This window comes from Actinia tenebrosa, unplaced genomic scaffold, assembly GCF_029948245.1.
Source record: "Actinia tenebrosa isolate PJP-AT-01 unplaced genomic scaffold, QUT_ActTen_1.0 PGA_scaffold4__44_contigs__length_22323623, whole genome shotgun sequence".
In the NCBI taxonomy this organism is placed as follows: Eukaryota; Metazoa; Cnidaria; class Anthozoa; order Actiniaria; family Actiniidae; genus Actinia; species Actinia tenebrosa.
In genome coordinates, this window is record NW_028292581.1 from 10,084,445 (window position 1) to 10,111,865 (window position 27,421).

At 39.2% G+C, this 27,421-nt stretch overlaps 2 protein-coding genes and 1 long non-coding RNA gene across 6 annotated transcripts in view; 1 reads left to right on the forward strand and 2 right to left on the reverse strand.

Annotated features, from left to right (window-relative positions):
• The window catches only part of LOC116308160 (uncharacterized), a 47,315-nt gene extending 29,620 nt beyond the window's left edge, over nt 1-17,695 (reverse strand). Inside the window, exons 1-18 of the mRNA XM_031718546.2 lie at nt 17,450-17,695; nt 14,058-14,198; nt 12,894-12,913; nt 12,033-12,113; nt 11,327-11,359; nt 10,369-10,452; nt 9,783-9,857; nt 9,383-9,427; nt 8,050-8,103; nt 6,122-6,175; nt 5,409-5,570; nt 4,561-4,605; nt 3,898-3,951; nt 3,291-3,335; nt 2,884-3,081; nt 2,351-2,404; nt 1,281-1,325; nt 514-567 (exon numbers count right to left, since the gene is read on the reverse strand). Of these exons, the coding sequence (XP_031574406.2) occupies nt 514-567; nt 1,281-1,325; nt 2,351-2,404; nt 2,884-3,081; nt 3,291-3,335; nt 3,898-3,951; nt 4,561-4,605; nt 5,409-5,570; nt 6,122-6,175; nt 8,050-8,103; nt 9,383-9,427; nt 9,783-9,857; nt 10,369-10,452; nt 11,327-11,359; nt 12,033-12,113; nt 12,894-12,913; nt 14,058-14,198; nt 17,450-17,519 (1,314 nt within the window). The 5' untranslated portion in view covers nt 17,520-17,695. The remainder of the gene's footprint in view (nt 1-513; nt 568-1,280; nt 1,326-2,350; nt 2,405-2,883; nt 3,082-3,290; nt 3,336-3,897; nt 3,952-4,560; nt 4,606-5,408; nt 5,571-6,121; nt 6,176-8,049; nt 8,104-9,382; nt 9,428-9,782; nt 9,858-10,368; nt 10,453-11,326; nt 11,360-12,032; nt 12,114-12,893; nt 12,914-14,057; nt 14,199-17,449) is intronic.
• A 780-nt stretch (nt 17,696-18,475) lies between these two features.
• On the forward strand, nt 18,476-21,596 carry LOC148907028 (uncharacterized). Of its 3 annotated transcripts, XM_089036279.1 has the most exons (7): nt 18,477-19,216; nt 19,298-19,415; nt 19,819-19,896; nt 19,966-20,035; nt 20,111-20,164; nt 20,415-20,602; nt 20,769-21,596. In XM_089036279.1, the coding sequence occupies exons 1-7, from the start codon at nt 18,728-18,730 to the stop codon at nt 20,972-20,974; spliced, it is 1,203 nt and encodes a 400-aa protein (XP_088892405.1). In that variant the 5' UTR covers nt 18,477-18,727; the 3' UTR covers nt 20,975-21,596. The 3 variants fall into 3 exon arrangements, with proteins under 3 accessions (XP_088892406.1, XP_088892405.1, XP_088892404.1); XM_089036280.1 differs by lacking the exon at nt 20,111-20,164 and having other exon boundaries at nt 18,476-19,216; XM_089036278.1 differs by having other exon boundaries at nt 19,966-20,164.
• A 1,120-nt stretch (nt 21,597-22,716) lies between these two features.
• Nucleotides 22,717-27,407, reverse strand: LOC148907029 (uncharacterized). 2 transcript variants are annotated; one of them, XR_016121056.1, is made up of 4 exons: nt 27,223-27,407; nt 26,658-26,828; nt 25,994-26,065; nt 22,717-24,256 (listed from the first exon to the last, which is right to left on the reverse strand). It is a non-coding gene; the product is annotated as an uncharacterized LOC148907029 (long non-coding RNA). The 2 variants fall into 2 exon arrangements; XR_016121055.1 differs by lacking the exon at nt 22,717-24,256 and having other exon boundaries at nt 25,777-26,065.
• Nucleotides 27,408-27,421: the final 14 nt, after the last annotated feature.

A 27,421-nucleotide genomic window follows, 5' to 3' on the forward strand; every position in this document is an offset into this window, starting at 1 on the left:
GCCCTAAATTCCATTGTTTCGATGCAAAACACGAAATATTAAATTATATTGAATTCAGAGAGGTAGATTACTGTAGCTTTGTTCTTTTGGAAATAAAGTGCTTACAATATATCCGTGTAATTAAAAACCTATCCCGGGTTTATAATTCAGCCCCGTTCTCCCCTGTTGATATCAATTCCGCCGATGGCTTTAAGAATCTGGGTTTTCCGAAGAATTTAAGAACCTTTTTTAATGACAAAGGAAACCGTGTCAATTGAGAAATAAGGCGCATTAGTACCCTGAGCTGAGACTTGCCAACCTTGAAAATCATGCATGAGCAGTGTAGTCCTTAGAGGAAGGACTTGTTGGTGGTGAATGCAATCAGAGATTCTAAGGGATACGATCATCTTCAGTGGAAAATGAACAGTGAGCAAATGAAAGAATGGAAATGTCATTGTTTAATCTTTGATCTCCCATCCAACCATTTATATATGTTTGGTAACAGTGAGCAGAGATATCTAAGGGAAATCTTACCGGTCGTCCTTTGTTCCCCACGGGACCTATGCCGCCATCTTTACCTCTGTCGCCCTAACATATAGAAAATAATATTAAAAAATAAAAAATATATAAATAGTTTTGAGTCTGAGATACTTGGATCTGAACACGTGAACTGCTGAGAGAACATGAGAGAAGCTGGGAAGCATGACACAAAATTGAGTGGTTTACGGTTTCTCAGACAGGTAGGTTTCTCGGGTCTTTCTTGGTGTAGCAAGCTTTATTATATAGACCACTTGAAGCACGTCGGAATGCAGCTCAATTTAGACGACACAACAATGTTTTCAGTTCTCATGAGATTGAAATTCTTTTGCTTTGTCCTCCAAATTGAGCTGCTTTGACTTTACATGCAAGGGGTCTATTCAGGGTTAGGTTTTTTGTTTTACAAGGTATTGTTTAGCTCCAAATTCTTTATCTTTGGCTATTGTAGTATTGTCTTCATGCCTCAGGTGCCTTCCAGTAACAATAAAGAGCCGGTTTCTCTCTTTACAATACTCCAATTTCGAGTTCGCGTTTGCTCAGTCTTAGCCTCGATTGCGTACAAATGTGTTCTTTTCTCTTATTAAGGTCCATTGTGTAGTAAGGAATGTACGTACTACGGAACAATACGAGTTGATTAAAATGCCAGGTGTTTCGGTTGAATGGCTGAAGACACACACAACTATGTCTGAGCAAAGAAATTTCGAAACTGGAGTATTTCTTTTTTTGGTAAAAATGTGTGACACAAGCACGTAGCCGCAACTTACCGTTTGTCCTGGGCTACCCCGCGGTCCCTCGGCTCCGTTGTATCCCTAAACCGATATAAAATTATGCTTATATCATTTGTCGGAAATTAAATCTGGGTCATCCTGGGCATCTTCCGCATAAGAGAGATAACCATATATCCGTGAAAAGTAAACAAAATCGTACAAACTAGTAGAAAGTTTTGTAGGTTTACGGTCTACTGTTTCCACTGAGCATACTAATTTGTGCAAATGTGTGCAATTTCTTACAAGGGTTTTCACGGATATATGGTATGCACTCTATGACAAGCCAGTATATCATTGAAATCACTTTTGGAGAATTATATTAGGAGGGTGGTGAAATGTTTTCCTACTGCAAGGCACGCATCATTCTCTTGAGAATAAGATTCTTTGTTAAAGTTATGTATCCATACTCGTGTATCTTCTCATGTGCAATCGTTAAACAAAGAAATCATACCCTAGGGAATGACACGTGGTTTGAGGTGGGAAAACATTGGTTCAAACTAAAAGTTCTTTTCCATGGTGTTTTGGGGGGTATCTTCCATAGAAATTTAACAATCAAGCTGTTCCAATCGATTTTTGAGGAAAAAGGGATGGGTTCATTACTCCATGAGCCCTTTTCAGGAGTTTCAAGAAGGAAAACAATTCAATAAATTAGTGAGACAAATCTTGATCAATGTATCACACGGAATAAGGCTAAGATTATAACAATCATTTGTTTAGCTTTTCTGGCTCCACTGAACCCCAGGGTTGTGTATTACTTTTTTGTCTGCTCTTTAGCCCTCTCTCTCTCCCCCTGACCTCTCCCCGACCTCTCCCCGACCCCTCCCCGACCCCTCTCCGACCCCTCTCCGACCCCTCTCCGACCCCTCTCCGACCCCTCCCCTATATTTCTCCGACCCCTGTCTTTAACAGGCGAATGAGCAATATGCCACCTTATAAAAAAAAGTCAAAGACAAAACTTCTCAAGGAAAGCTTTTATATTTCTCGGCACCAAGCGTATCTTCGCCCGTAGCCTCGCTATGATGTACTTGGTAACGACATCTCGGTAATGGGCTATTGACGTGACTTACCCGAGGTCCTGGGTTGCCTTGTATACCAGAGACACCTTGTTCTCCGCGGTCACCCTGTGGAATTATCAATACGAGAAAAAGATCACAAAAATTTTGATCTGGGCCCGGATGTACAAAGGGTGGATAGCGCTGCTGTTATCCAATAAATTTATCCACTGGAAAAGATTTAGCCGTCGGATAGCGCTATCCACCCTTACAACCGGGCCCAGAAGTATAGAAATTACGGAAATATCCTAGCCCTTGGTCATCTATTCAAATCCAAGTCCACGTTTTCATAGATTTTTTCCCCTGCGCGGTAGCGTGCCGGTGCTCTGCTAATGTGCCCCCTCTTCAACCAGTGTTTCGAAGGTTTCAACGATAGACGCGTCATCATATGTGAGCAAAGTTTTTTGGTTCTATTATGCGTTTCTAATACTCTTCTCCCGGTTATCTGGTGTTTCTTACTCCGCAAAAATGGACCGCGTTGGTCGCTTAAATAGACGTTGGTCGTCAAGTACAGGTTCTACTGTAGATACATAGAAATGTTTGCTCACGTGAACTCCTTTTGCCCCAGGTCTTCCTGGAACACCAGCTCTACCGATGTTACCATTAGCACCCTTGACACCCGGTTTTCCTCTGTCTCCTCTATCTCCTTCAACGCCAGCATATCCCTTCTCCCCTCGTGGGCCTTCTTTGCCCTTGGGACCTGGTACACCAGGTTTACCAGGAGCACCACTCGGACCAGCTGAACCCTGATAATCATCAAACAAAACAAAAATTTTTCAATAAGAAAAATATTTATTAATATATTCTTTGTTGATTTATCCTTTCGTCCGTTTATTTATTCATTGATTCATTCGTTTGTTCTTTCGTTCCAAATAATGGAAGAAGCTGGAAAGGCAATCACTTTGAATTTATCGTCCTCATAAAAAATATGGCTTAAAATGCCAACAAAGCTTACCTGAACTCCCATTCTACCAGCCGGGCCACTATTCCCAATAGGACCCTGAAGACGTAACATAGAATATGATTACAACGTAAGGAGGTGATTTACATTGATTTACATACTAAATATCGGCGGGTATCTAAGTACCTATATAACGATCTATTAAGTTTCCAGGAATACAACTAGTGAAACCTCACCAATATATAGATTCTATGATTTTAGCAAAATACCGATGACTTTTTAAATCGAAAAGCAACACGAAAAATAGGGGGGAAAGCTCGAGTAAGTACGTTTAGGTCACCTATCCAGGTACCAATCATGCTTAATAGGGCCCATATGACTTAATGCCTTGAAAAGCCTAGACATGCATGTACCCAATACTACCCAGTCTAAAGACTAAACCACTCGATTAAACCCACCTTGCACCCGATACTACCCAATATACCCAACTAAACCCACCCTGTTACATGCACCCAATGCTACCCACTACACCCAACTAAAGCCATTTGAATCAATGCAAAATAATATTCCTGCCATGCACTTGACTGGTAATAGAAAATATCATATATCATATATACCGTATATACCGTATATACCGTATATACCGTATATATTTTTATACCTGCATTCCAACTGTCCCAAAAGGTCCTTGAATTCCTTTACGTCCAGCTGGACCCTAAAGAATAGGAAGACAAAGAATCAAATTTCTCGGCTCAAAATCTTGGGCACCTTGTGGATTAATCCAAAGTTGTGGTCACGTCTTCGTCACGGAACTAGATGCAAGCCGCTTTGAGCATCGAGCAACTTAAAGAAAGGCCTTCCTCCAAAATAGTCGCACTATTTTCGGTTATTATTTTTATAACAGGTACTTCTAAATATTCACTCATTCTACCAAATCTTTTAGAAATTCGTCCAACCACTATGACGTCACAAGATGCAAAACCAAACATGTTCGCAAAGATTACACAGTAATGACCTCTGCTTCAAACCACTTGTCATTCCCTTCAGCATTGTTCCTTTGTTTGTAGCCTTCGTCCCCAGGCTACTCTCGTCGCTTTCGGGCCTGATGTCACGCATAAACCTCTGTTAGCTCTGACGCGTCCGCATTTTGAATTTGGGAGAGCTGTAAATGAGAAGCAGGGACGAGACTAGTTCGTTTGGAAGAAAAGAAGTGTATTCAATCCGAAATGACAAGTGGTCTGAAATGGGAAAACACTACGCACAAGGTAAACAAATTTATGTAGCTTAACACAGTTTTGATGTATAAAATGGTTTTAAAACGTACTTGTTTACCAACGGGTCCTTCTTCGCCTGGTTCTCCATCTGGTCCCTGAAAATATACCATTTAACCTTTACTTGCGTGACTAGCGTAACGCAATACAGTACAGTCACTCATACGTTATGCCTACATGGATACGTTTGTACAGGTAGATTCTGGAAGGAATACTAACTTTTTTTCGTGATTCCTATCCAAAGAGGGGGGGTTAAGCGGAGGAGGGAGGGGGGGAGGAGAAGGAGGAGGGAGGGAGGAAGGAGGGAGGGAGGAAGGAAGGAAGGAAGGAAGGAAGAGGGAGGGAAGGAAGGAGGAGGGAGGAAGGAGGCGGAGGAGGAGGGAGGGCGGGAGGAGGGAGGGGGAGGGAGGCGGGGGAGGGAGGGGGGAGGGAGGAGGGAGGGAGGGAGGGAGGGAGAGGGGCTGGGGAGGGGGTGGAGTTGTGCAGGGTGGGGGAGGCGGAGAGTGATGGAGTGGGGAGGCGGGTTTCTTCTCTTCTTTTTTCTTTCTTCTTTCTTCTTTCTTTCTTTTTTTCTTTCTTTCTTTCTTTCTTTCTTTCTTTTCTTTCTTTCCTTCTTTCTTTCTTTCTTTCTTTTTTCATTCGTTCTTCCTTTCTAATTCTTTGTTTGTTTATTTGTTCGTTTGTTTGTTTGTTTGTTTGTTTCTGTCTTTCTTTCTTTCTTTCTTTTTTCCCTTCTACTTACATGCACTTCCTTCCTTCCCTTTTTTTCAATTCCTTCATTCAAAAACCAAACAAGTAAAAACTGACGTTCCATTTTTATAGATGATTTGTACAAACAAAATGTCGTCGTCGTTACCTTATGCTTACTACTCTAGAACATACAATCTATTATTACACTTACCCTCTCACCATCCTCTCCCGCCCCACCAGCTTCCCCTACGCGGCCACGCTTTCCTTGATGACCGGCCTTCCCATTATGTGCGTCTTTACCGGGGTCACCGACAACGCCCTTGGGTCCAGGGTAGCCACGCCTTCCTCGTTTTCCCGGAGCACCTCGATCACCCTTGATTTACAATAAACACACATCTTATCAATTACCGCTGTGTTCCTTGATTACAGCCTTGTTTACTCAGGCTTAGCTTCGAATCAGTGTCCAAATATTTACAAATATGAACGGAAAAGTAAAGAATGCACAACTTCAATACGAACACTTTGAAATAGTGCAGTTTTCGTATGACTGTGGAAAGTTCACGGCACGAACACGGTCGTAACACAGCAAGGGATACGCCAGATAAATCATATTGCACGTGAAAAAAATCAGCCAATTAAAATTCTAGAACGTATCACGGTCGAGGCACGTCACGCTTACGGCGCTGAGCTTTTCACAGTCATACGAAAACTGAACTATAACGGACCTTCACTAGAATGCAGGAATATTTAGTACAAAGTCGAGGCTTTGAGAAACAGAGATCTCGAAACTGGAGTATTCAACTAACATAAAGCCACAGGGTTCCCACCCCAAACTTACAGATACTTAGTCTAATAGTCTAGTGGGGCTATGGACTCGGCTACTTATATATGAGTAGAGTTTGTTTGCCTGCTGTACTCACTCACCTCGAAACCTTTTGCGCCTGGCTGACCAACCGCTCCGGGATCTCCTCTTGGACTCTTAAAAAGTAACATATAATTTCTACTTAAGAAAAGACAAACAAACAATACATATTTATTGAGGATACTGGAAATTATTTATCAATGAATCCTGTTGTTAGATAGATATATAAGTTCAATGGAAGAATGTAACCCACTTAATAGAAAATTTATTGACAATCTATAAAAAAACTATATAAGCTGCATATTGAATAAATAAATAAATAAATAAATTTTAGATAAAAATTAATAACAAATATAAAATAAAAAAACAAACAAAAAATAATGGACACCCGAATGACGGGTGGTATATGTATATGACTAAAAAAATCTATTACATTCTATAAAAACTATTTACGAGTTGTGCATTGTCTATGTCATAATTTAATTTCTTAATAGTTCTCACCCACTTATAATGCATGTTAATAGGACAATTGTATTATGGCGTCATTAACTACTGCTACTACTACCAGAATCCCTTGCACACTTTCTCTTGTTCAGTTAATTAGCAGCAATTGTTTTACTATTCTCATGAGGAAATACAAATTTGAATAAAAAAGGAAATTCGCAAGGCATTTTGGTAGTTGCACGAGCAGTAAAGGGACGCCAAGAGGCCTATGGACCCCTTTTCATTTCCTGAATGCAGCTGAATGTGGAGTATAAAAACAACAGAATTTTATTCTGAATTATTGTATTGTCGTCCAAAATGAGCTGTTGTAGGCTCTGCTGCGAGGAATCTATAACGTCCTATAATGATATTTATTGGTGATTGAAGCAAAGGATACCGTTTATGAATACTGATATGTTTGAAAATGAAAAAACATTAAACTATTAGGCTCAGATTAAAGTGCCCCTCGTCCCTAACTCGATATCGTTAGTATTGATTCTACGTGAAGTGAATAGTTGTGATTCGAGTGATACATCTCGGAGATATCAAGGTTTATACTTCCAATATGCTAATGATGTGATATCATTGGAGGCATGATTAAATATACAAAATTAGTAAAAATACACCGGTGATTATTGAAAATCTTGCACGCTGATTGGTCGAGAAACTCACACTATCACACGATAATCACCTCCAGCGATAATCCAAAATGGCGACCAGCCGCTTTGTTGCTGTTACCGGGAAAAAAATGTCTTTTATCTTCTTTTATTTTCTTTTTCTTTTTTGAAAAAATCACCTGTGTATTTATACTAAAACAATTATTTGCCTCAGCCTCAGCAAATATCGGAGAATATTTACCTCGCCGCTCGAAGACTCGCGTATCTTGGTATATATTCCACGATATTCACTTCGCCTACGGCGAATAATTGTTAAATATTCTGGGACAGTAAAACATCTGGTATAAAACATCATCGTCTTACTCGCGGCTTATAGAAAGGTTATTGCAAGTTTGTTTTCTCATAATGCTTCAATTTACAAATTATAGTAAGTAAACTCCAATGCCTCATATGTCATCAATGCATCACTCAAAACATATAAATATATTTTACTATTCAACTATTCTTTCTTTTTATGTAGAATCAATACTATAAGTGTTGAGTTAGTGATAAGGGGCACTTTAAAGCACAGGTAGCCCAAGCTTGGTTTCTGTGGTGTCAGGAAATGTATGGGGATTCTTCAAAAATTTCAATAAACTTCAATAAACCCTTGAACTGATTTTCCGTAATCATTGAGAAATAGAACTTCTTTCGCTCGGGCTAAATTCAATAATTAACCTCGCAGAGCGAAAGAAGTGTTATTTCTCAATGATCGGGTAAAATTTCGAGGCTTTATTTTACGTTGATTTGATTGAAATTTTTGAAGAATCCCCATACATTTCCTTATAACATGACACCACAGAAACCAAGCTTGGGCTACCTGTGTTTAAAGTTAGGACTTCTTGCCGTACAGAGTATCCTTGTTCTCCTGATAATCCGTTACTTCCTGGTCCACCGGGATATCCCTATAACAACGAGACAAATCATGGGTTAAAACCAGTTTGCGCTGTATTGTACTTGTTCGTTGACTGAATTCTCGACTTTCACATCCCCATAATCCTTTGCGTCTTTGGGGGGTAACCAGAGGGTAAAAACCCACTTATTTTGCTGAAGGCTGATCAGACAATGTTGAAAATACCTTGTTTGGTATCCAAAGATAAAATGAAGAAGTAAAAAACAGAAAAAGATAGAAGCTTGAAGACGTTTAAGGTAAATTTTAAACATTTTTTCGTAAGTCAATACATTTTCTGTAAGACCAAAACTCTTCATGATCTGTACACGCAAAAATAACTTGGAATAAACTGATAATCAGTATTGTACAGATAAAACCAGGTATAGTATAAATTCATATAAGAAACCTTTCAATTTGGGACAGTTTTTTGATTGGTTACCCCCCAAAACGCAAGGCATTATGGGGATGTTAAAATCGAGAGTAGAGGTATTTCGAGTTCCTAACTACCGCTGTGTTCCTTGATTACAGACTCATTTACTCAGGGTTAGCCTCGTTTCAGAGCCTAAATATTCACAAATACCAACGGTAAAGAATGTACATCTTCAACAATAGAAACACTCCGAAATTCCACGGACCTTCACTGGAAACATCAATATTCTATACAAAGTCGAGGCTAAACCCAAGGGCAGATCCCGGGGGGGGGGGGGGGCCAAAGGGGGGCTGAAGCCCCCTTCACCAGGAAAAAACAAAACAAAACTGAAGAATTAGATGCTTTTTTAAAATTGTTTTCCGTTGTGTTGACGGAAGAAATTCAATTAGCCCCCCCCCCCCCCCCCCCAAACTCAATTAGCCCCCCCCCTCCCCTAAAATTTTGGCTGGATCCGCCCTTGGGCAACAGAGACCTCGAACCTGGAGTATTGGTCACAGATTCACTAGACACAGAAATGGAAGGACCAAATCTTTTGTTCAAGTCAAGCAATGGCGGCTGTGACGTCATTTACCCGTTTCAGATTGAGGATTTTTGACTGTATACCATTATAATTAACGAGCTTAAGACATGGCCGTCATGCTAGTTAACATAACAAAAGAAAACAAGACCAAATGGTTTTTTCAAGTCAACCAACATGGCGGCTATGACGTCATATGCACCCCAAAAATTTAGAACGCGACAAGGCACTTTCAACTACAAATAAATTGCCTTTTTTAATACAATAGCGCTCTGTATTCCTAGTACTAATGCTAGTGCCAAGGCTCATGTTATTACTAAGATAAAATTAATATCATATACTAACCATGGTTCCTTTTGGCCCCGGTCGGCCTTGAGGTCCCGGTATTTCCTAGCAGAAAAAATGACACAAGATTAAACGATAATACAAGAGGATCCTTGTTTGAATTCATCTTGTGATGTTAATCAAGTAGCGAAGCATGTTATAGCTGATACGATTCTTCTTTTCAGTTGTGACACGGATTCTGATGAAAAACATTACGACCAAGCCAGAGAGGTCTATTACACAGTTATCAACGACAATCTGCCCCCCCCCCCCCCCCCCCCCCCCCCCACACACACACGACCTTTTCCGTAATCTTCCCGTTTCTTAAAGAGCACAGTAGTCTTTAGGTGGCAAAACCTCTTGGTATCTTGGTGGCAGCCCCACACCCCACCCCACCCCTACCTGACTGCAATGTCCTTACCCGCACGCTTGCCATCGTATCGTGTCGTATTAGCGGATTATAAACAGGACCTTTTTCGCCTGGATAAGTTGGAATCTAAAAGATCAAAAAAATACAGTTTATTTATATGCTAAGTCAGTATGGACAGTTTACAAGCAGATTCCGCCTCATGGACTCGATTGACCACACGGCGTAGCCTCATCCTGAAGCACTTGGGTGCGAGGCCACGCGGAGAAAATCTATTGTTCCAGTAAACATGGCTGTCGCGTGACAAAGGTGTATTGTAATATATTCCAGGAAACATTTCTCGTACTACCACTAACATGGCTGGCATGTTCTAGTCTTTCGACTTTCTTAGGAATGGCAAACTATTAATGTTTATATGAAATAGGTGCTCATATTATCATAGCTCTCGCTTTCTGATTGGTAGAGGCAAGTGCGTTATAAGAGCACAAAGCACACGGGCGAAAGAGGAGGGAAAGTGCAATCTTCAAAAATCAACGCTAATACCATAGATCTCGCTTTATGATTGATCGAGGCAAGTGGGTTTTGAGAGCACACAGCACACGGGTGGTAAATCTACGATAATACTATACACGTGACTGACCTGTCCAATGGACGGTGATCCCGGTGGCCCTGGAGGTCCTGGCACACCTCGAGAGCCGGGTTGTCCACGGGGTCCTCGTGGTCCCTAGATGCGAGACAACATAAAAAATATCTCGTTTCTAGGTCTATATTAAACAAGACTCGAGTAGTTACTTATCTAACACTTACTTAGGCAACCTAAACCAACTTCTTCCAAAGGCTGAATTTAGTTTCATTTTTTTCATGCTAATGTAATGAGACGGGAAACATGGGTGGCGTGCGCTGCTAATGCGCCGCCTCTCACCAATGCGACCCGGTTGTCGTATGTGAGTTGAGTTGTTTCTTGGTTCTCTCCTGTGCTTCGAGGGTTTTTCGTCCATGTTCCCCGGCTTTTCTTCCTTTCTTTTCTTATTTTTCTAATTCGATCTATCGGCTTCCTTATCAATTGAGTTGCAAAACCTGTTAGGCATTAAGCCGTCCACCCAGGAGTGGTAAACGCATTAGAAGACAGATTCGGCAAAGACGACGCAGACTCGATACCAAAGCGTAAGCACATTTATATTATGCGCTGCTTCGTTTTCAAGGTTGACATTCTCACCAGGACGTGAAAAGGCTATAGATATTGTCCTAGAGAGGACGCCCACGCCACATGCTTCAAAACGAACCCGCTCGAATGATCATGTTGTGGTGGCGTCTCAGTGCCAAATCTACTTCCGGTGATCAAAAAACCTTCACCCAACGCGCACGCTTACCAATATATCTATTTATTTATTTATTTATCTATTTATATACTTATTATATTTAATATTAATCAGAGAGATCATTTCTTCGAGGAGTCTTTCAATGGGACCCTGTGAACAAAAGATGTTAGTCTTGGTTTTCTTTGACTCTTATCCTTATTATTATAACATCCTGGCACTTAGATTTCGAAGAGCAAACATTTGTATTCCCAAAATGAGTTACTCACTGATAATACTTACGGGAGGCCCTTTTATTCCCTCACCAGTGCTTGCCTAAAAATTCAAAAAGAAATCAGATATAAGTATCAAGTTAGTATCAAGTATCAGACAACACGTCAGTAGGTAGTTCATTGAACTAACTACTCTTCTACTAGCCCCACGATGTTTTCTCTACTATCTGCATGCGCTCTAACTAGGGGCTTTGAAAGCTTGCCAAATGTTTGAAAGCACGAGAGATAGAAATACGGCAATGCACTGGAATGCGAACTCCTCGAAGTGAAACTTCGTCCTCCTATCGCCAGGTGTAGTGTGTAGCATGCGTAGCGACTCGTAATGGGGAAGAAGAAGGGGAGGGTGGTTGCCCGGAGAGGAAGGAGAGGGAGAATAAGCGCTTCAAAAACGTTGATCATTTTCATCGAAAACAAAAGAAAACATTCCAGACAAAAGAGACAATGGAAAGGTCACAAACAGTCCCTTGACTATTTCACATCAAAAACATTTTGAAATTCATTTTGATTTATTCACACTGTTCCCACAGGTAATCAATGAAAAATTACTAAATGACAATTGTCCTTTTACGCACCACATCACCGCAACCATGTTGATGTTATTTATCAAAAGATGTTAATGCCACCAACATGGTGTTCAAGTCTTCGTATCGACTCTCTAGTGAATGACTGCAAACCTTCACTATGAATATGTGAAAAATCATCAATCAAATACTTACACCTGGGGGACCTTGTTCTCCAGGAAAACCTTTAGGCCCGGGGCTCCCATTTCGACCATTTGGACCTATCACGATTTGTTCCTAAAAAATACAAAACGCGAGTATAACTCTGTAGATCTTACGGATGGCTGCAATAAATGATGTTAATCCAATCTCATTATCTGTTGGTCTCGATAGATCTCACCTACATTTTGATCAAAATTCAAGCCCCACTAAAGTACAAAAGAAGCTTTGGTAGATACACCTATTTCAATGAGCGTTCAGTCATCGCCTTTGACGATCGGTCATTCCAACATGGAAATGGTTTCGTAAAAACATCGAATCAGTATCAACACTAAGATCCTTGTTCTTGACTAGAATAAGAAGCAAAAACACAGGTAATTCCACCTATTTTTAGTCTCCTTTGCAGCCGCTGTGAGGCGCTTCCGGAAGCGCCTCACAGCGGCTGCAAAGGAGGCTACCTATTCTTGGATCTTGGAATCTCCTATTGCTGTTCGCCTTTCGCCTATTGCCTATCGCCTATCGCCAATCGCCAACGTTTTTATTGATGGTTTTCAACCATTCCCAAGAGAATTATAATAACAAAAGATACGGCGGCCATGTTGGAGTATATAACAAAGGAATTCATTGACAATTCTTTTGTTAAGTTCCTCCAACATGGCCGCCGTGAAAACCATCAATTGAAATAGGTGTATATTTTCATCTCTTTACAAGCGGAAATTTCAGGAACACCCCATTTCCCACTTTAACGAGTTAGTACAACACCCTCATGCAGTAAACTGTCACACGCTCTTCCCAGGCTTAAAATGTCGTATAGTACCATAGGGTGCCCATGTCCTAATACTGACAAGTCATACGTACCCTTGGCTCAGGTAGTGGCTCTGAAAGAAACAATATGTTATTGCTCAGTGTCTGTTATTTTAACCAAGAGGAATGGTAATAAAGTGTATATCATATATTCGTGAAAACGTTGACTAACAAAATTGTACGAATTAGTGCAAAGTTTTGTAGGTCTACGTTCTATTGTGGGGCCTACTGTGGTCTACTGAACCTACTAATGTGTGCAAATTTGTGCAATTTCTTACATAGTTTTTCACGGATATTAGGTATGCACTCAACCTGGAACTTATTTTAAAGCTGCTAGCTACCTGACAATTCCCCCGGAGGTTCTACTGTATTTGCCAATCAGAACGCGCGTTCTTGGGAGGTTGACAAGTTGGTATAATACACACTTAACAGCTCTATTAATATCAGAATTCTTTGCCTTGAATGGGTTTGATAATAGACCCCTTGCAGCACTTTTGGAATGCAGCTCAATCTGGTGGACAAAACAATATGTTCCAATTCTCGGGAGATTAGAATTCTTTTGTTTTGTCGAACTACTTTGAAGTCACATGCAAGGGGTCTATACTAAACTAAAGAATATATCACTCGGAATAGTCCCCTTCACGCTGAGCTGACAATGATAGAGACCTTTTTTTGATACCTTGGACAATTATTCACATGTCTCTATCATTGCAAGCTCACCGTTCGTCTCGCTTCGATGCAAAAGCACGGCTACCATTCAAGATGGCGCAGGGAACTGTGAAGGGGACTATTACAATTCACCATTTTCCATACATCGGTTCACTGGTCAAACACAAAGCATTTAGTCGAGGTTGCAAGGCTCAAATTTGAATAATCCTTTGAAAGTACCTTGGCGCCTCGCTTGAGCGCTTTGTGTTTGACTAGTGAATCAATGTATGGAAAATGGTGAATGGTAGCGAACTCAGAAAAACAATTCTGAGTTTCAGATGTAGAACTGAATCGAACCCACTACCCTCTGGGACTGATATTTTTCCCCAGATCAGTTTCCCTATGGTTTATTTCATTATTTCATTCTTATGTCATATCTATATTCTATTAAAATAATAGCAATGAGTTCAAAGAATGACTGCTAACGACGTTCTTTCCGTGACAACACCAGAGAATTTTTTTACGATTTCCTATACTCCATTTATCAAGAAAAAATGTATTAATATTTACCTATACACCTTTTTCCACAGCCATCACTGCAGCACTTCAAGGAGAAATCACAATCTCCGTCAACCAAACAATCGTTATCAGGTGTGGATGGACATTCCTCGGGGGGTTCGAACGAGGGGCAAATACCTCTACGTACAACTTCTACAAAGGTAAAGTCAAAAATATTAATATCCGTTTATTTCAAATTTTATTTTCAAACCGCTTTTATACATTAAAAAAAAATGATTATGTAAGGGAGCGCTTATCGTACGAGTGGGAAGTATACGATACTGTCGTACCGCACGTACACATTACGACATGCCAAGAGCGGTTTTGGTATCAGTGGGAAACATACGATCTGCCTTACAGCACGTACACGGTACGACATGCTGTAGAGCGGTTTTGGTATCAGTGGGAAACATACGATCTGCCTTACAGCACGTACAATGTACGATATGCTGTAGAGCGGTTTTGGTATCAGTGAGAAATGCACAATTTCAACAATACATGCACTTTTAAATTCCATGGGCCTATATTCACGCTAAACGTTCTCCTTCTTGCTTGATAATCTTAAACAGCTTTCTCATTTCTCATTTACCTCTTTCTCATTCTCTATAGGAGGAGGACACACTGAGGAGAAGAGAAGAGAGGAGAGGAGAGGAGAGGAGAGGAGAGGAGAGGAGAGGAGAGGAGAGGAGAGGAGAGGAGAGGAGAGGAGAGGAGAGGAGAGGAGAGGAGAGGAGAGGAGAGGAGAGGAGAGGAGAGGAGAGGAGAGGAGAGGAGAGGAGAGGAGAGGAGAGGAGATAAATGTAGGGAACATAGCCTCCGGCGCAAACGTCGTGAGACGCTTCTGGTTCCTATCATTACACTCTCCACTCCCCTTACCAATTATCTAATGAACAATAAAATGACGAACAATGAAAGAAAAATAAAAAATAAAAAACACTAATAAAATACTTTAGCCCGAATAGAGTCACTTTGAATATTTAAACTGGGTTTAATTTATCCGTAGTAAAGAAACACGGCACTCTTGGAAAGCAGGTACTTTATTTCATATTACCAATGCCGGATTATTAGTCATAGGTTTAGTTAATTAGTTTTATAGAAATGATTGACAACATAGGATTCGGTTAAAAAACGCCAACAATATATAATTAGAAAAATAATGAATATAACCATACGATCAACATACTTTATCTTCTGTTGTAGAAACCAACCTTGGAATAATCCTGATTTGATGAAATTTTAATCATCCCCCCCTCCCATTCGTTTGTCTGTTTTTGTGAGGTGTAAACGCGTATTTGTGTGTGTCTTCAGTTCACGTAGTCAGTTGTAAATTACCTATTTGTAGTGAGATTTACAATTGTAAATGAAAAAAATAAATGAAATAAAGTTCCCATTATTATTGTTACTACTAATAAGTCTGAAGCGAGATGACGTTTTACCCCCGTCTCTAGACCATAATCCTTTTCACACTGCTTTTGTTCTTTAATTATGACTATTGTTCCTGTATTCTCTAAGGAATCAAAAAATTTTAATACGAAAGAATTTTAAAAACTATTATGGTATAGAGCAAGGGCGGATCCAGGGGGAGGGTCGGGGGGGGGTCGCGACCCCCCTGTCATTCCTGAGGTCAAATGGGCTTCCTGTGGTAAAAATGCGACTGGGATTCCTTTGCCCACAAAATTTACCCCTGAGACCCCCCTTCAAAAAACCCTGGATCCGCCCTTGTAGAGTCTGGGGTAAAACGTCATCTCGCTTCAGGCTTATTGTAAATCCTGGAGAGTTCACCGTATTTAAATAAGCATCTATCTATCTATAACTCTTTGCCTTCAGGTTGATCTAGGGGGTGTAAGGGAACATGGAACCCCTTTGTGGATCTGTCTGAGGAAATTCATGTTCAGTTAGCTGTCCCGTAAAAAATAAAATAAAAATGCTTCGTAATCCTTGTAGCGGTACTCTTTAAATATATATACATTTAATTCCACTGGGAAAACTGCTGAAACGGTTGATTAATTTTCATTATCCTATAGGGAACTTGTTGAAATTCTAATATTTCCGCAGTTGCACCCAAGACGGATGAAACCGTCTTTCATCCGATTAATAATGCCCCCCGAGAAGCTACCAAGGTCTACCCGCCCTTAGGGCATGTGCCCAGGGTTCCACAGAGAAGCTTTTTCCCTTTTCCCATACTAGTCTCATATATTTTACAATGTAACCCCTCCCCCCCCCCCCCCCCCCCACTACTTTTTCCCATACTAGTTTCAAATATTTTCCAATCTTATCTCCCCACTTTTAAGGGTGCTCAGCGGCCGCTGAAGAATTCTCCCAGCATGAATAAAGAGAGTAAAATATGAACCTTTGATTCGAGAAGTGAAGTCATCATTATCTGTCCTTCATAAAACTGAATCCGCTTCTTGGATCTAGCCGAGCTACAATCTTCTGCAAAAATAATGTGCCAGTTTCCCCCCTTTCCCCCTAGCAATGTTGGTCAAGGAAGTTTTCTACACTGTGAAGCGGTTGGCTGGTAAAATGTATGCGAGACAACATTGCTACGGGGGGAGTGGGGGATGGTCCTCCAGAATACTAGGTGCCACATTTTATTTTGCAGAAGATTGTAGTTCAGATAACACAAAAGCTGAAACTCCGTTGGAGTGAGTTTAAAGATTGATTAAACGAAGTCCAAGGTAAGTCAGGGGTAAAATCAATAGAACTGATTTATGATTAGACTATGATATCCTGTCATTCTCGTAATGATAATTTCTATAACATATGAATAGCAATATAGAAATGATTACCCAAGCAATCTGATATCAACACGACTTCGTTAAGTTGGTCTCAAGTCGTTCATTCGCGTGAGTTTGATATCTGAGGTCCCGCATTTTTCATGTGATAGGATAGAGAGCATGTGCATCAATCCAATAGATTATTTGGAGAATTCCTTTGAAATAATAGTTAATACGTTTGCCTGCGGATATCGAGTATTCGCATTTGCGCGACGTACAATGCTTGAGGAATAATCGTTTTAAAAATAATTTAACGAAATGCTTCCGGCGTACAAATAAAATTTTTGTTAAAACTTCTTTAAGGATACGAATAATTTATGACCCAGACGTCTGGATTATATGAGAATTAAGTGCTTCAAGACGAGTATTAAAGGTATAAAACGAATCTAAATGGCCACAAAACAACGAAGACTGTCTGAAATAAAATACCATAAAACTATAAACGAAGCACAGTTTGAAAAAAAAACAGCAAAGCAAAATAAACTAAATGGGCCGATAGAAGTAGTTTGATAAAGAAGTCTTGTATAGCAACTCAAACGGCATATATCTTATTCGCCTGACCTTTTGTACAATGTAGTCGTAAAACACACAATCGCTACTTAGACGAAAAGCAAAGCTAGTACTTACGGGCAGTTACGATCTCAGACTTGAGGAATACCCAAAACATGAGAATGAGTAACTCTCGAGGAAATGCCATGATACAAGGAGCTACAGAAGCGAGCTCGGCCCACTAGAACACAAATCTCGTAAGACAAGTCGCCCCGTTTCCTTGTAAGACGAAGCGACCCAGGGCAGAAAAGAAAGCAATATGTCAAGTAACGCCACACTCTCAGACAGTTTGCCGTCGCTGTTATAAAGTTGGACTGAACGAGCGACGTCAGTAACAAAGGTTCACTGTGTATTGCAACCGAGATGTGTCATATGTAATATGAGTTTGTTAATGACCATGTATGTCACTTACGGCCGCCTTTACTGTCGACGTAGCACACGCACACTAGGTAGATTTATTGATCTAAATACACGTCAGTCATCGAAATAAGCTTGTTTAATCTAAATAATAAACATCCAAGGTACTTTATGCTAAGTATTGATTTTGGAAATGACAGTCTAGAAAATATTCGGCATTTATAATTCAAAATTTTCATGGAATTTTAGCAAGTCGGCCAAATAATTTCTGTTTCGAGGTATTATTTATCGTATAAAAGCAAGAATTATTTCCAAGTGTTGAAAAATGACGGGTTTTTATGAACCCTGAAGGCAAATACCCAAATCCATTGAGAATGTGAAGAGGCAAGTGCGACGTACAACAGGCATCCCAGCCACTTTTTAGACAAATTTGATAGGAAATATCGGCTGAAGTTCTAAATATAGGATTTTTAATTTCCCAAAAATATATGCACTTTATAGGAGCTAAAATAGCTTTTCAATGGCGTAACCAGGGATCTTGCAGGGAGGGTGCACAGGCAATTGTTTATTTGCAGAACCTAAAAGCCATTAAAAAAGACAGAACCAAATAATAAAAAAAGAAAGAAAGAAAAAAAGCAGCACCGTTTTATTAGGAAATATAGGAGGCTTTTTCTTTAATTTTAGGATCCTTATAGGATTCTAAACAAATGATAGGAAAATATAGGATATATAGGAGGTCTGGGATGCCTGCGTACAGTAATCGATTCACCCGTCCCGTACGTTGTGAGTCAGTGCTTACTGAAAGTTGTAAAGTCCTTGTAACCAGATGTTACTGACCTTTGTAAAAAGCGATAAAGCTAGCGCCCAACCTCTTCTGGGTTTGCCGAATGGAACGCCTGATCTTTATCGCATTATATATGTCTTTTTTTTTGTAATTAGTGTTTTATTTTTGCCTCTAAAGCACTTAGATATTTTATTCTTTAAAACGTTTTGTGAGTGATGTTCTTCAGTCGTGGCTGTAATAGAGGAAAATCGAAGTTAATTGTCCGAGATTATCAAAAGTTTGTTGACGAGGACGGCCAAACAAAAGTGAAACGAGTGAAGAGCACCGTGAGAATACTAGAAGGTATTGTGAATAGTCGACAAGATGATGATGGGGCAAGTTCATCTTCAGCTGACGATATACTAGACTTGCCAGACGCTAGTGATCGCTTCAATGTTGAAGTTGACCCTGGTCCATCCCACTACGAAAAAAGTAGTGCTAGTGCTGTCAAGCACTGGCAGGAAATTAGAGCAAACTTAATTAAAGTTTCTCTAAAACGAGAAGGTTTACTGCAGCTTGATAAAGAATGCAGCAAGTGCAAAGCACAAACAGCTCAACTGAGATGTCTTGATTGTGGTGGTTCGTCAGGTTTTTTTCTGTGTGAATCCTGTTGTATATGCCTTCACAGTACAGAGAATATTCTACATTGCCCTGAGATATGGAAGGTAAATTTCAGACTATTGCATCCTGTATAACAAATTGCATACTCAATCTCTTACTGTAAAATACTGCATGTTTGTTCTAAGGATGGAAAGTGGGAGCAATACATTTTTACAAAGACGTTTGCTACATCCTGCTTTGATCCTGATTGTGCTGAAATGGGCCACCAAATCAATTTGTCCTTAACTTTGATTGATGACAAAGGTAATGTACATCAAATGAAGCAGCATACTCTATTTATAACATTAAAATATATATTGCACCTATATATATATTGGTCACCTGTCAATCTTAGCCAGTATTTTTAAAGGGGGACTTGAACGAAAATCGCTCAAACTTCAATTGAGCTGAACTTCTTCAGAATAATCTTTAGTGGTTAAATAAACACGTTATCAAGTTTTATCGCTATATTCAGGTCGAAAGTATTATATTTTTACGGTTCTTTTTTGGAGTCTGTGACGTCATATACTCAACATCACGCATCGCTCAATACATTTCTTCGTATTTTATGATCAAAATATCAGTTTCAAAGAAAAGAAAGACCTCTCGGCCTAATAGAAATAAAATAAATCAAGGATTTCTTTACAATTTAATATTGTATTGATAGGTATTGTTTCCTCGGAGGTAATACAGCAGTGGCTGGAGGAAGAAAAGAGTATTCTAATTAACAAGAATGCTCCCAAAGGTAACAAACCCCACATGCAGGATATATATTTTTTTCTATTTACTTACTGCATTAAAAATCTATTTCCAGTTACTTTTCCAGAAGGACATGAATGGATAATGGAGTACTTCCAGCTGTTACGCAAATTTTATGCATTGAGGTGTGAATTATTGTTTGGTATCACAAAGGGATGTATGTCATTCGATTTAAGATTGCTTCATTTTTTGCTTTTTAGGGAAAATGTTATCCTTCAGCAGGTTGATGAATCCTGTGAGAGACATATGGGAAAGTGGGTATAATAACTGTAATAACAATACACTGTGCCCCAATAGACCTCTTTATCTTTGCATGCAAATTGCCCATTTCAGACCACATGTCATTATCATTTCCCTTGAGATTTCTTCATCTCTTAAAATATTTACACATGAAAGAATGAATTCCCAGGCTTAAGGAGTGGCATTACATGGTCTGAAATGAGGGAACAAACAACAAAGCTAAAGAGGTCTATTACATTGTATTTGATATTTTAATCATTACAGGCTAGTAAACCAACTGCTTGCTATTGAAAAGGCCCATAAAATCCCAATGAGATGGAAGCCAACTGATCAAGAGTTCCAGAATACACTTGTTGCCAGTGAAGCAGCCTCTGCGAGGTCTACACTTAATCTGCTACTTATGAGTGGCCGCAGAAGATGGTTTCTTTTAAGCCTAGTGAAGAAATATGCAGGTCACCTGTTTTGTTTCATTATTGTTTTATGTCTACATCCTCATAAATTTAGTATTTACTACTTCTCTTACTGCTACTACTGCTGCTGCTGCCACACCTACCAGCGATTAACATTATTGTTAATATTTATATTAATATTAGTGTGAACTGTTGTTTTTATTTATAGATGGCCAAGCCCAAGCGTACCGCATCACCAAGGCAGTCACAAAGGAAAGCAAGATCTTGAAGAACCTGCTTAAAAAGTTCAATGCATCTGTTCAAATCTTGAAGGAGCATGGGCGTTTTATGAGCACTCTCTCTTGGGATGAAGTGACTAATGTAGCCAGTTCCTCCCTATACACCAGTACTCCAAAAGTTGTGACCAGGAAATAGTGCCAGATGCCATTAAGAGAGAAATCATCGATGCATACAATCTTTGCCAAAGGGCAGGTGAAGAACTCTGCACGCTGAACCAGGAGATGTCCAGGATTATTCATTTCTTTTACGAAGAATGCAAAGACTTGGAACAAAGAAATGAAGTCACTCTAAGAAGGAGGCCGGACATTCCCATTACTCTTTGGGCGGGTCAAAGAAGTGTTCTTTTGCGTAAATTGCACTTCTGTCAGAGACATCTATCATTTTCAGTAGAATCATTTAAAGCCCTCATAGCAATCCCTACAAACATCGATGATTATCTTAAAAATAGCATATGCATCAACATTCCTTATGATCATTTGATGAACGAGATGGATGAGTGTGGACCAACTGAAGATGTTAAAGTATTGAACCCTTTAGAGTATATTATTGATGAAGAGAAGGGTGATTACTTGTTCAGAGATGACAATGATAGTGGCTTTGCATCTGCTTACGAATCCTCAATCCCACCCGATATCACTCACTAGAAACAAGCATTAGGTTATTAGCTTTTATAGGATAAATTTATCATCCTCATCGTCATCGTTGTCATTATCATCATCATAATCATCATCAAAAATTAATATATTTTTACAGTTCAGTGTCTATTTTGTCTTTATTTATATGACAAACTTAAGAAACAGTTAAAATTAAAAAAACCTCTAAAATTGATTTCCTAGCAGCCCGAAGGGAGTTCTTGGCCTGGGATCTGATGGGGGTGTCCCGCCGGAACCCCTAAAACCTGACCCCATTTAAGACAAAAAATTCTCGAAAACCCATACCCTGTTTAAGACACAAATCATATGGTAAAACATGAAACTATCCACGACATAAAAAATTGAAATGTTTTACAATACTAGTAGTTGCTGGCTTACAAACATGGTTTACAATTGCAGTAACTACTGGGCTATAACATCAAATGTTTTACAATACTAGTAGTTGCTGGCTTACAAACATGGTTTACAATTGCAGTAACTACTGGGCTATAACATCAAATATTTTACAATACTAGTAGTTGCTGGCTTACAAACATGGTTTACAATTGCAGTAACTACTGGGCTATAACATCAAATGTTTTACAATACTAGAAGTTGCTGGCTTACAAACATGATTACGAACTCATTAGTTCAGTACTGAATTACAACTTTTCACGGCCCAGTGAGTCTTAGTGAAGATTACTGATTTAAAACCCTACATGATAGAGTGCAAGCAATATATCCGTGAAATTTACTAAATAGTACAATAGAAAATAGTAAAACAATAGAAGTTGTATAAAATTGTACAATTTAAACTAAACTGGTTTCACAGAAATAGTACTCTTTGCACTCTATATAGTTCGTACGTAAGTCGTTATAGAGTGTGCGCTTTATAATCTAAATATACAAGGCATATTGTGATCGACGATTTTCCTTATTTTAAAAAAAAAAACTTATTATTTAATTTGTCAAAAATATAGCCTCTGCATACAAAAAAAATACAACAATTGTTTTTGATTTTGTTTGTTGATATGCAATTTAAAAAAGAAGTATAAAGGAGGACAAGTGAACAGCACTATACTGATAATGGGTTGTAAAACTTTTATCTTCTCCTACGCGTTTTGTCTAACTCTGAAGACTTCCTCAGGGATCGAGTTTTACAATAAAGTTGAGACTGTATTTAAAGACTAATTATCTACTACTTAGTATAGGGACTACACCCGGGGGGGGGGGGGGGGTACTCCCATATATTTGCTATACGGGGACTTGCCGCCAGTCAGGGTAGGGTTTTTTGCTCCACCGGTCTTAGACAGGGTATAGAATTTACGAGAATTTGTCTTAAATAGGGGTTGATTTTTTGGCATAAGTCGTATTCCAGGTGCTATTTTTCTTTGGGAGACCACAAGAGATATTGTTGCGACATTTTGTAAATTGTAGCATTAATTTTTCGTAAATTATTATCTATATTTGTCTTAAAAAGGGTACGTAATTTCTCTCGTAACAATTTACGCATACAGGGAAGAACATAGCAGCTAGAACATAGGCTTTGGATAGTAAGAGTATTTTGGGGCGCAGTTATAGCCTGAGTGAAGTAATTACTAGGCATTAATCCGAGAAATAGAAATTGCTTGTTAAGGTATCAGGATACGTTGAAGACCGCTTTGCGCGGAAGCCGAATTTCGCGCTGTCTTTTCAATAGAGTCGTTTTCGTATGAGTGGGAGACAGCTACGATACTTTTTGTCCTTGTTGCAGCCGTATCGTAACCGTATCGTAATTCTCGATTCTGATTTGTTGTTAATTTTTACTTCCTCTCTGTGATTGGATGATGTGCCGCTAAATAATTCTTCGTGGGTAGCGCGGTATCGTAAGTATGACCTCTGATTGGATGAACTAGGCCGACTTGCCGTATCTTAATTATTTTAACCGTATCGTAAGTTCGATTCCTGATTGGATGAATACGGATGAATACGGTACTTTTTCCGTATCGCGCAATCATTGTTGCCGTAAGGTCGATTCCGGATTGGGATGAACACGTCAAATCCGTATCGTAGCCGTAGTCGTACCGTAAACCGTGATCGTAAGTTTCCCACTCATACGAAAACGACTCTATCATTCTATAAAAGTATACACTTTCTGAAAGCTATTGACTTGCCCACTAGTGGTCAAAAATCGTGTATTAGTTTATATTCCTATCACAATCTGGAAACCTAATTCTAGTATAATGAATAGCCTTAGGATAAGGTAATACGATTAACAAAATACGCGAGTTGCAGAACAAATGTTGCTCGTTTTACCACCCCAAGCGCAAAGAGTTTTCTTGGTTACACAGAATAGTAAAGAGAGCTTCTACTTCGTGCAACAAAATGACGCAACAAAAATCGGGGTGATAAGGTTCTATGTTGTGCGACAAGGTGCACGATTTTGTTGTTCGTATTTTGCCACACCTTTTACACTTATATCTGACTGAAAATCATTCCGGTTTCGTCTTGGGGATGTCCAATGCTTTGCTTTTTTAACAAAATATTAAAAAATTGAAATTTTTATGATGATGTATATAAAACGAATTTACAACCTAAACCGTAACGTTGTAGTTTCCACTCTGAATTTGTACTTATATAAATGAAGTTACAAAATGCCCTTACAAGAAGATTTTAAAAAATCAGACTTAAACATCTGGTATGCACTGGTTTTCCGGGTTTTGCACGGAACCGAAGGCTGAGCCTTTCTTGTCGAGGTTCTTTGTCTAGATTGTCCCCGACGTTTCCTCTCGTTGCCGATCCATTGCTATGATAGAAAAAAAGAAAAAAAAAAATCGTAAAATGCCATTATTTCTCATAGGCTGAGCATATAATGAAATCATTAAAAAATTTTTTTTGCCCACCTTGACTTTTGTTGGGCTTGAGAGAGTATCTTTCGCTGCCTTTTCAATTTTCTTTTTTTGGGAGGTAGAAGTCATTCCATCTTCCCAGTATTTATTAAAAATTTCTTGTTTCTCTTTATCGAGAGCTTTAGGCATCTATCGATGTATCAATAAGATACGAATACATCTCGTAATCCAAATAAGGAGTAGTAAGCCAGTAGTTACTGGAGTCTATTACGTGTCTTGTACTGTGTTGTAAGCCAGTAGTTACTGGAGTGTATTACGTGTCTTGTACTGTGTTGTAAGCCAGTAGTTACTGGAGTCTATTACGTGTCCTGTACTGTGTTGTAAGCCAGTAGTTACTGGAGTATATTACGTGTCCTGTACTGTGTTGTAAGCCAGTAGTTACTGGAGTATATTACGTGTCTTGTACTGTGTTGTAAGCCAGTAGTTACTGGAGTATATTACGTGTCCTGTACTGTGTTGTAAGCCAGTAGTTACTGGAGTGTATTACGTGTCTTGTACTGTGTTGTAAGCCAGTAGTTACTGGAGTCTATTACGTGTCCTGTACTGTGTTGTAAGCCAGTAGTTACTGGAGTATATTACGTGTCCTGTACTGTGTTGTAAGCCAGTAGTTACTGGAGTATATTACGTGTCTTGTACTGTGTTGTAAGCCAGTAGTTACTGGAGTCTATTACGTGTCTTGTACTGTGTTGTAAGCCAGTAGTTACTGCAGTCTATTACGTGTCTTGTACTGTGTTGTAAGCCAGTAGTTACTGGATTATATTACGTGTCTTGTACTGTGTTGTAAGCCAGTAGTTACTGGAGTATATTACGTGTCTTGTACTGTGTTGTAAGCCAGTAGTTACTGGAGTATATTACGTGTCTTGTACTGTGTTGTAAGCCAGTAGTTACTGGAGTATATTACGTGTCTTGTACTGTGTTGTAAGCCAGTAGTTACTGGAGTATATTACGTGTCTTGTACTGTGTTGTAAGCCAGTAGTTACTGCAGTCTATTACGTGTCTTGTACTGTGTTGTAAGCCAGTAGTTACTGGATTATATTACGTGTCTTGTACTGTGTTGTAAGCCAGTAGTTACTGGAGTATATTACGTGTCTTGTACTGTGTTGTAAGCCAGTAGTTACTGGAGTATATTACGTGTCTTGTACTGTGTTGTAAGCCAGTAGTTACTGGAGTCTATTACGTGTCTTGTACTGTGTTGTAAGCCAGTAGTTACTGGAGTCTATTACGTGTCCTGTACTGTGTTGTAAGCCAGTAGTTACTGGAGTCTATTACGTGTCTTGTACTGTGTTGTAAGCCAGTAGTTACTGGAGTCTATTACGTGTCCTGTACTGTGTTGTAAGCCAGTAGTTACTGGAGTATATTACGTGTCCTGTACTGTGTTGTAAGCCAGTAGTTACTGGAGTGTATTACGTGTCTTGTACTGTGTTGTAAGCCAGTAGTTACTGGAGTATATTACGTGTCTTGTACTGTGTTGTAAGCCAGTAGTTACTGGAGTATATTACGTGTCTTGTACTGTGTTGTAAAGCCAGTAGTTACTGGAGTGTATTACGTGTCTTGTACTGTGTTGTAAGCCAGTAGTTACTGGAGTATATTACGTGTCGATCGTGTGCTCTCGTACGAATGTGGAAGTACCTTACCTTGATGATATATAACTGCGATCAAAATCTGTCAGAAACACGAACTATATGGGATGATTTTAGCAATACAGGCTGTGTAAAAAGGTAAGGAATACAGTATTTGCAGGGGTCAACAGGCGTTCCATTCGGCAAACCCAGAAGAGGTTGGGCGCTAGCTTTATCGCTTTTTACAAAGGTCAGTAACATCTGGTTACAAGGACTTTACAACTTTCAGTAAGCACTGACTCACAACGTACGGGACGGGTGAATCGATGCGGGCTACCTGTTTCTTGCAACACAGGAATCCCAATAATAATAAAATCATATATGCAAAGTACTCCTTAAAAGAGATAGATACCAAATATGATATGGTATCACAATAATACAAATATATAAAAAGAATCAGAATATAATAGCTTGAGAACATAAATGAATAATTTTCAGGAAAAAAAGATAGAAAAATTAATATATGAATAATTAAAAATGATAATTTATATATATATGTATTTTCTTATAAGTCTTCTTGAACCACAGTTCAACAGATCAGGAATGGCAGAGATGGAGGAGCTGGTGGGCCTTTGGCCTGCCCACTTTTGAATGAAATATTATTTTGACCATTTAAGAAAGTGTTCTCTCACCCCTGTAACTAGGCCTAGAAGGAGAGGATTACCTCATTAGTCCTTACCTAACTCTACTCTCTTCCCCTGTTACAGCCTGGCTTCTCTTTCTTCCAAACATCTTTAACCTGCATTCATTTTTGTTACTCGGCAGTTGTCTTGCATGCAGCACTCAGACATTCAAACTGTTTGGGGCTGACAGTTTTATACAAACTTTGAGATGTGCTATGTCTGAATACCTAGAAGAGGAGAGTGGAAGGTACTTTTTTCAAACGAATAATGTATACGTAGCATATTTGTTAATAAAGTGCTGTCAACACAATAAACACATGAAAATGTTCCTATCAATTTAGTACTAAATATATGGATTCTAAAATAAATAACCAGCAAGATGTAACAAATAGTAGCATTATTTTTTGCAATTTTTGTCGTAATTTTCGCGGGTTTATTTTGTGCAATATGATAAACCAATCATTGATGGATTGCAAGCATTCCCAAGAGAATCAAAATACAAAAACATGGCGGCCATTTTGGTGAAGTTAACAATGGATGCTATTGAGAACTCTTTTGTTATATGGCACCAACGGTCCCCTAAGTGGCCGTGATGTAGTAAGGTGCAAACGAACAATTTACCGGTTTGCAGTGCCTCCGTTATTTTTTTCTTTTTTACATTTCCTTCTTTGCTTTCAGGATATTCATGGTTAGGGAATATTCAACCCTTCCATGTGTCTTCATTTCACTATGTCGTAGGATATTTATAGTTAATCCAAAGGAAATTTCTCATTGCACTTGTCAGTGTCCTAGCAACTTGTGTCCCATCTTTTTCCAATCT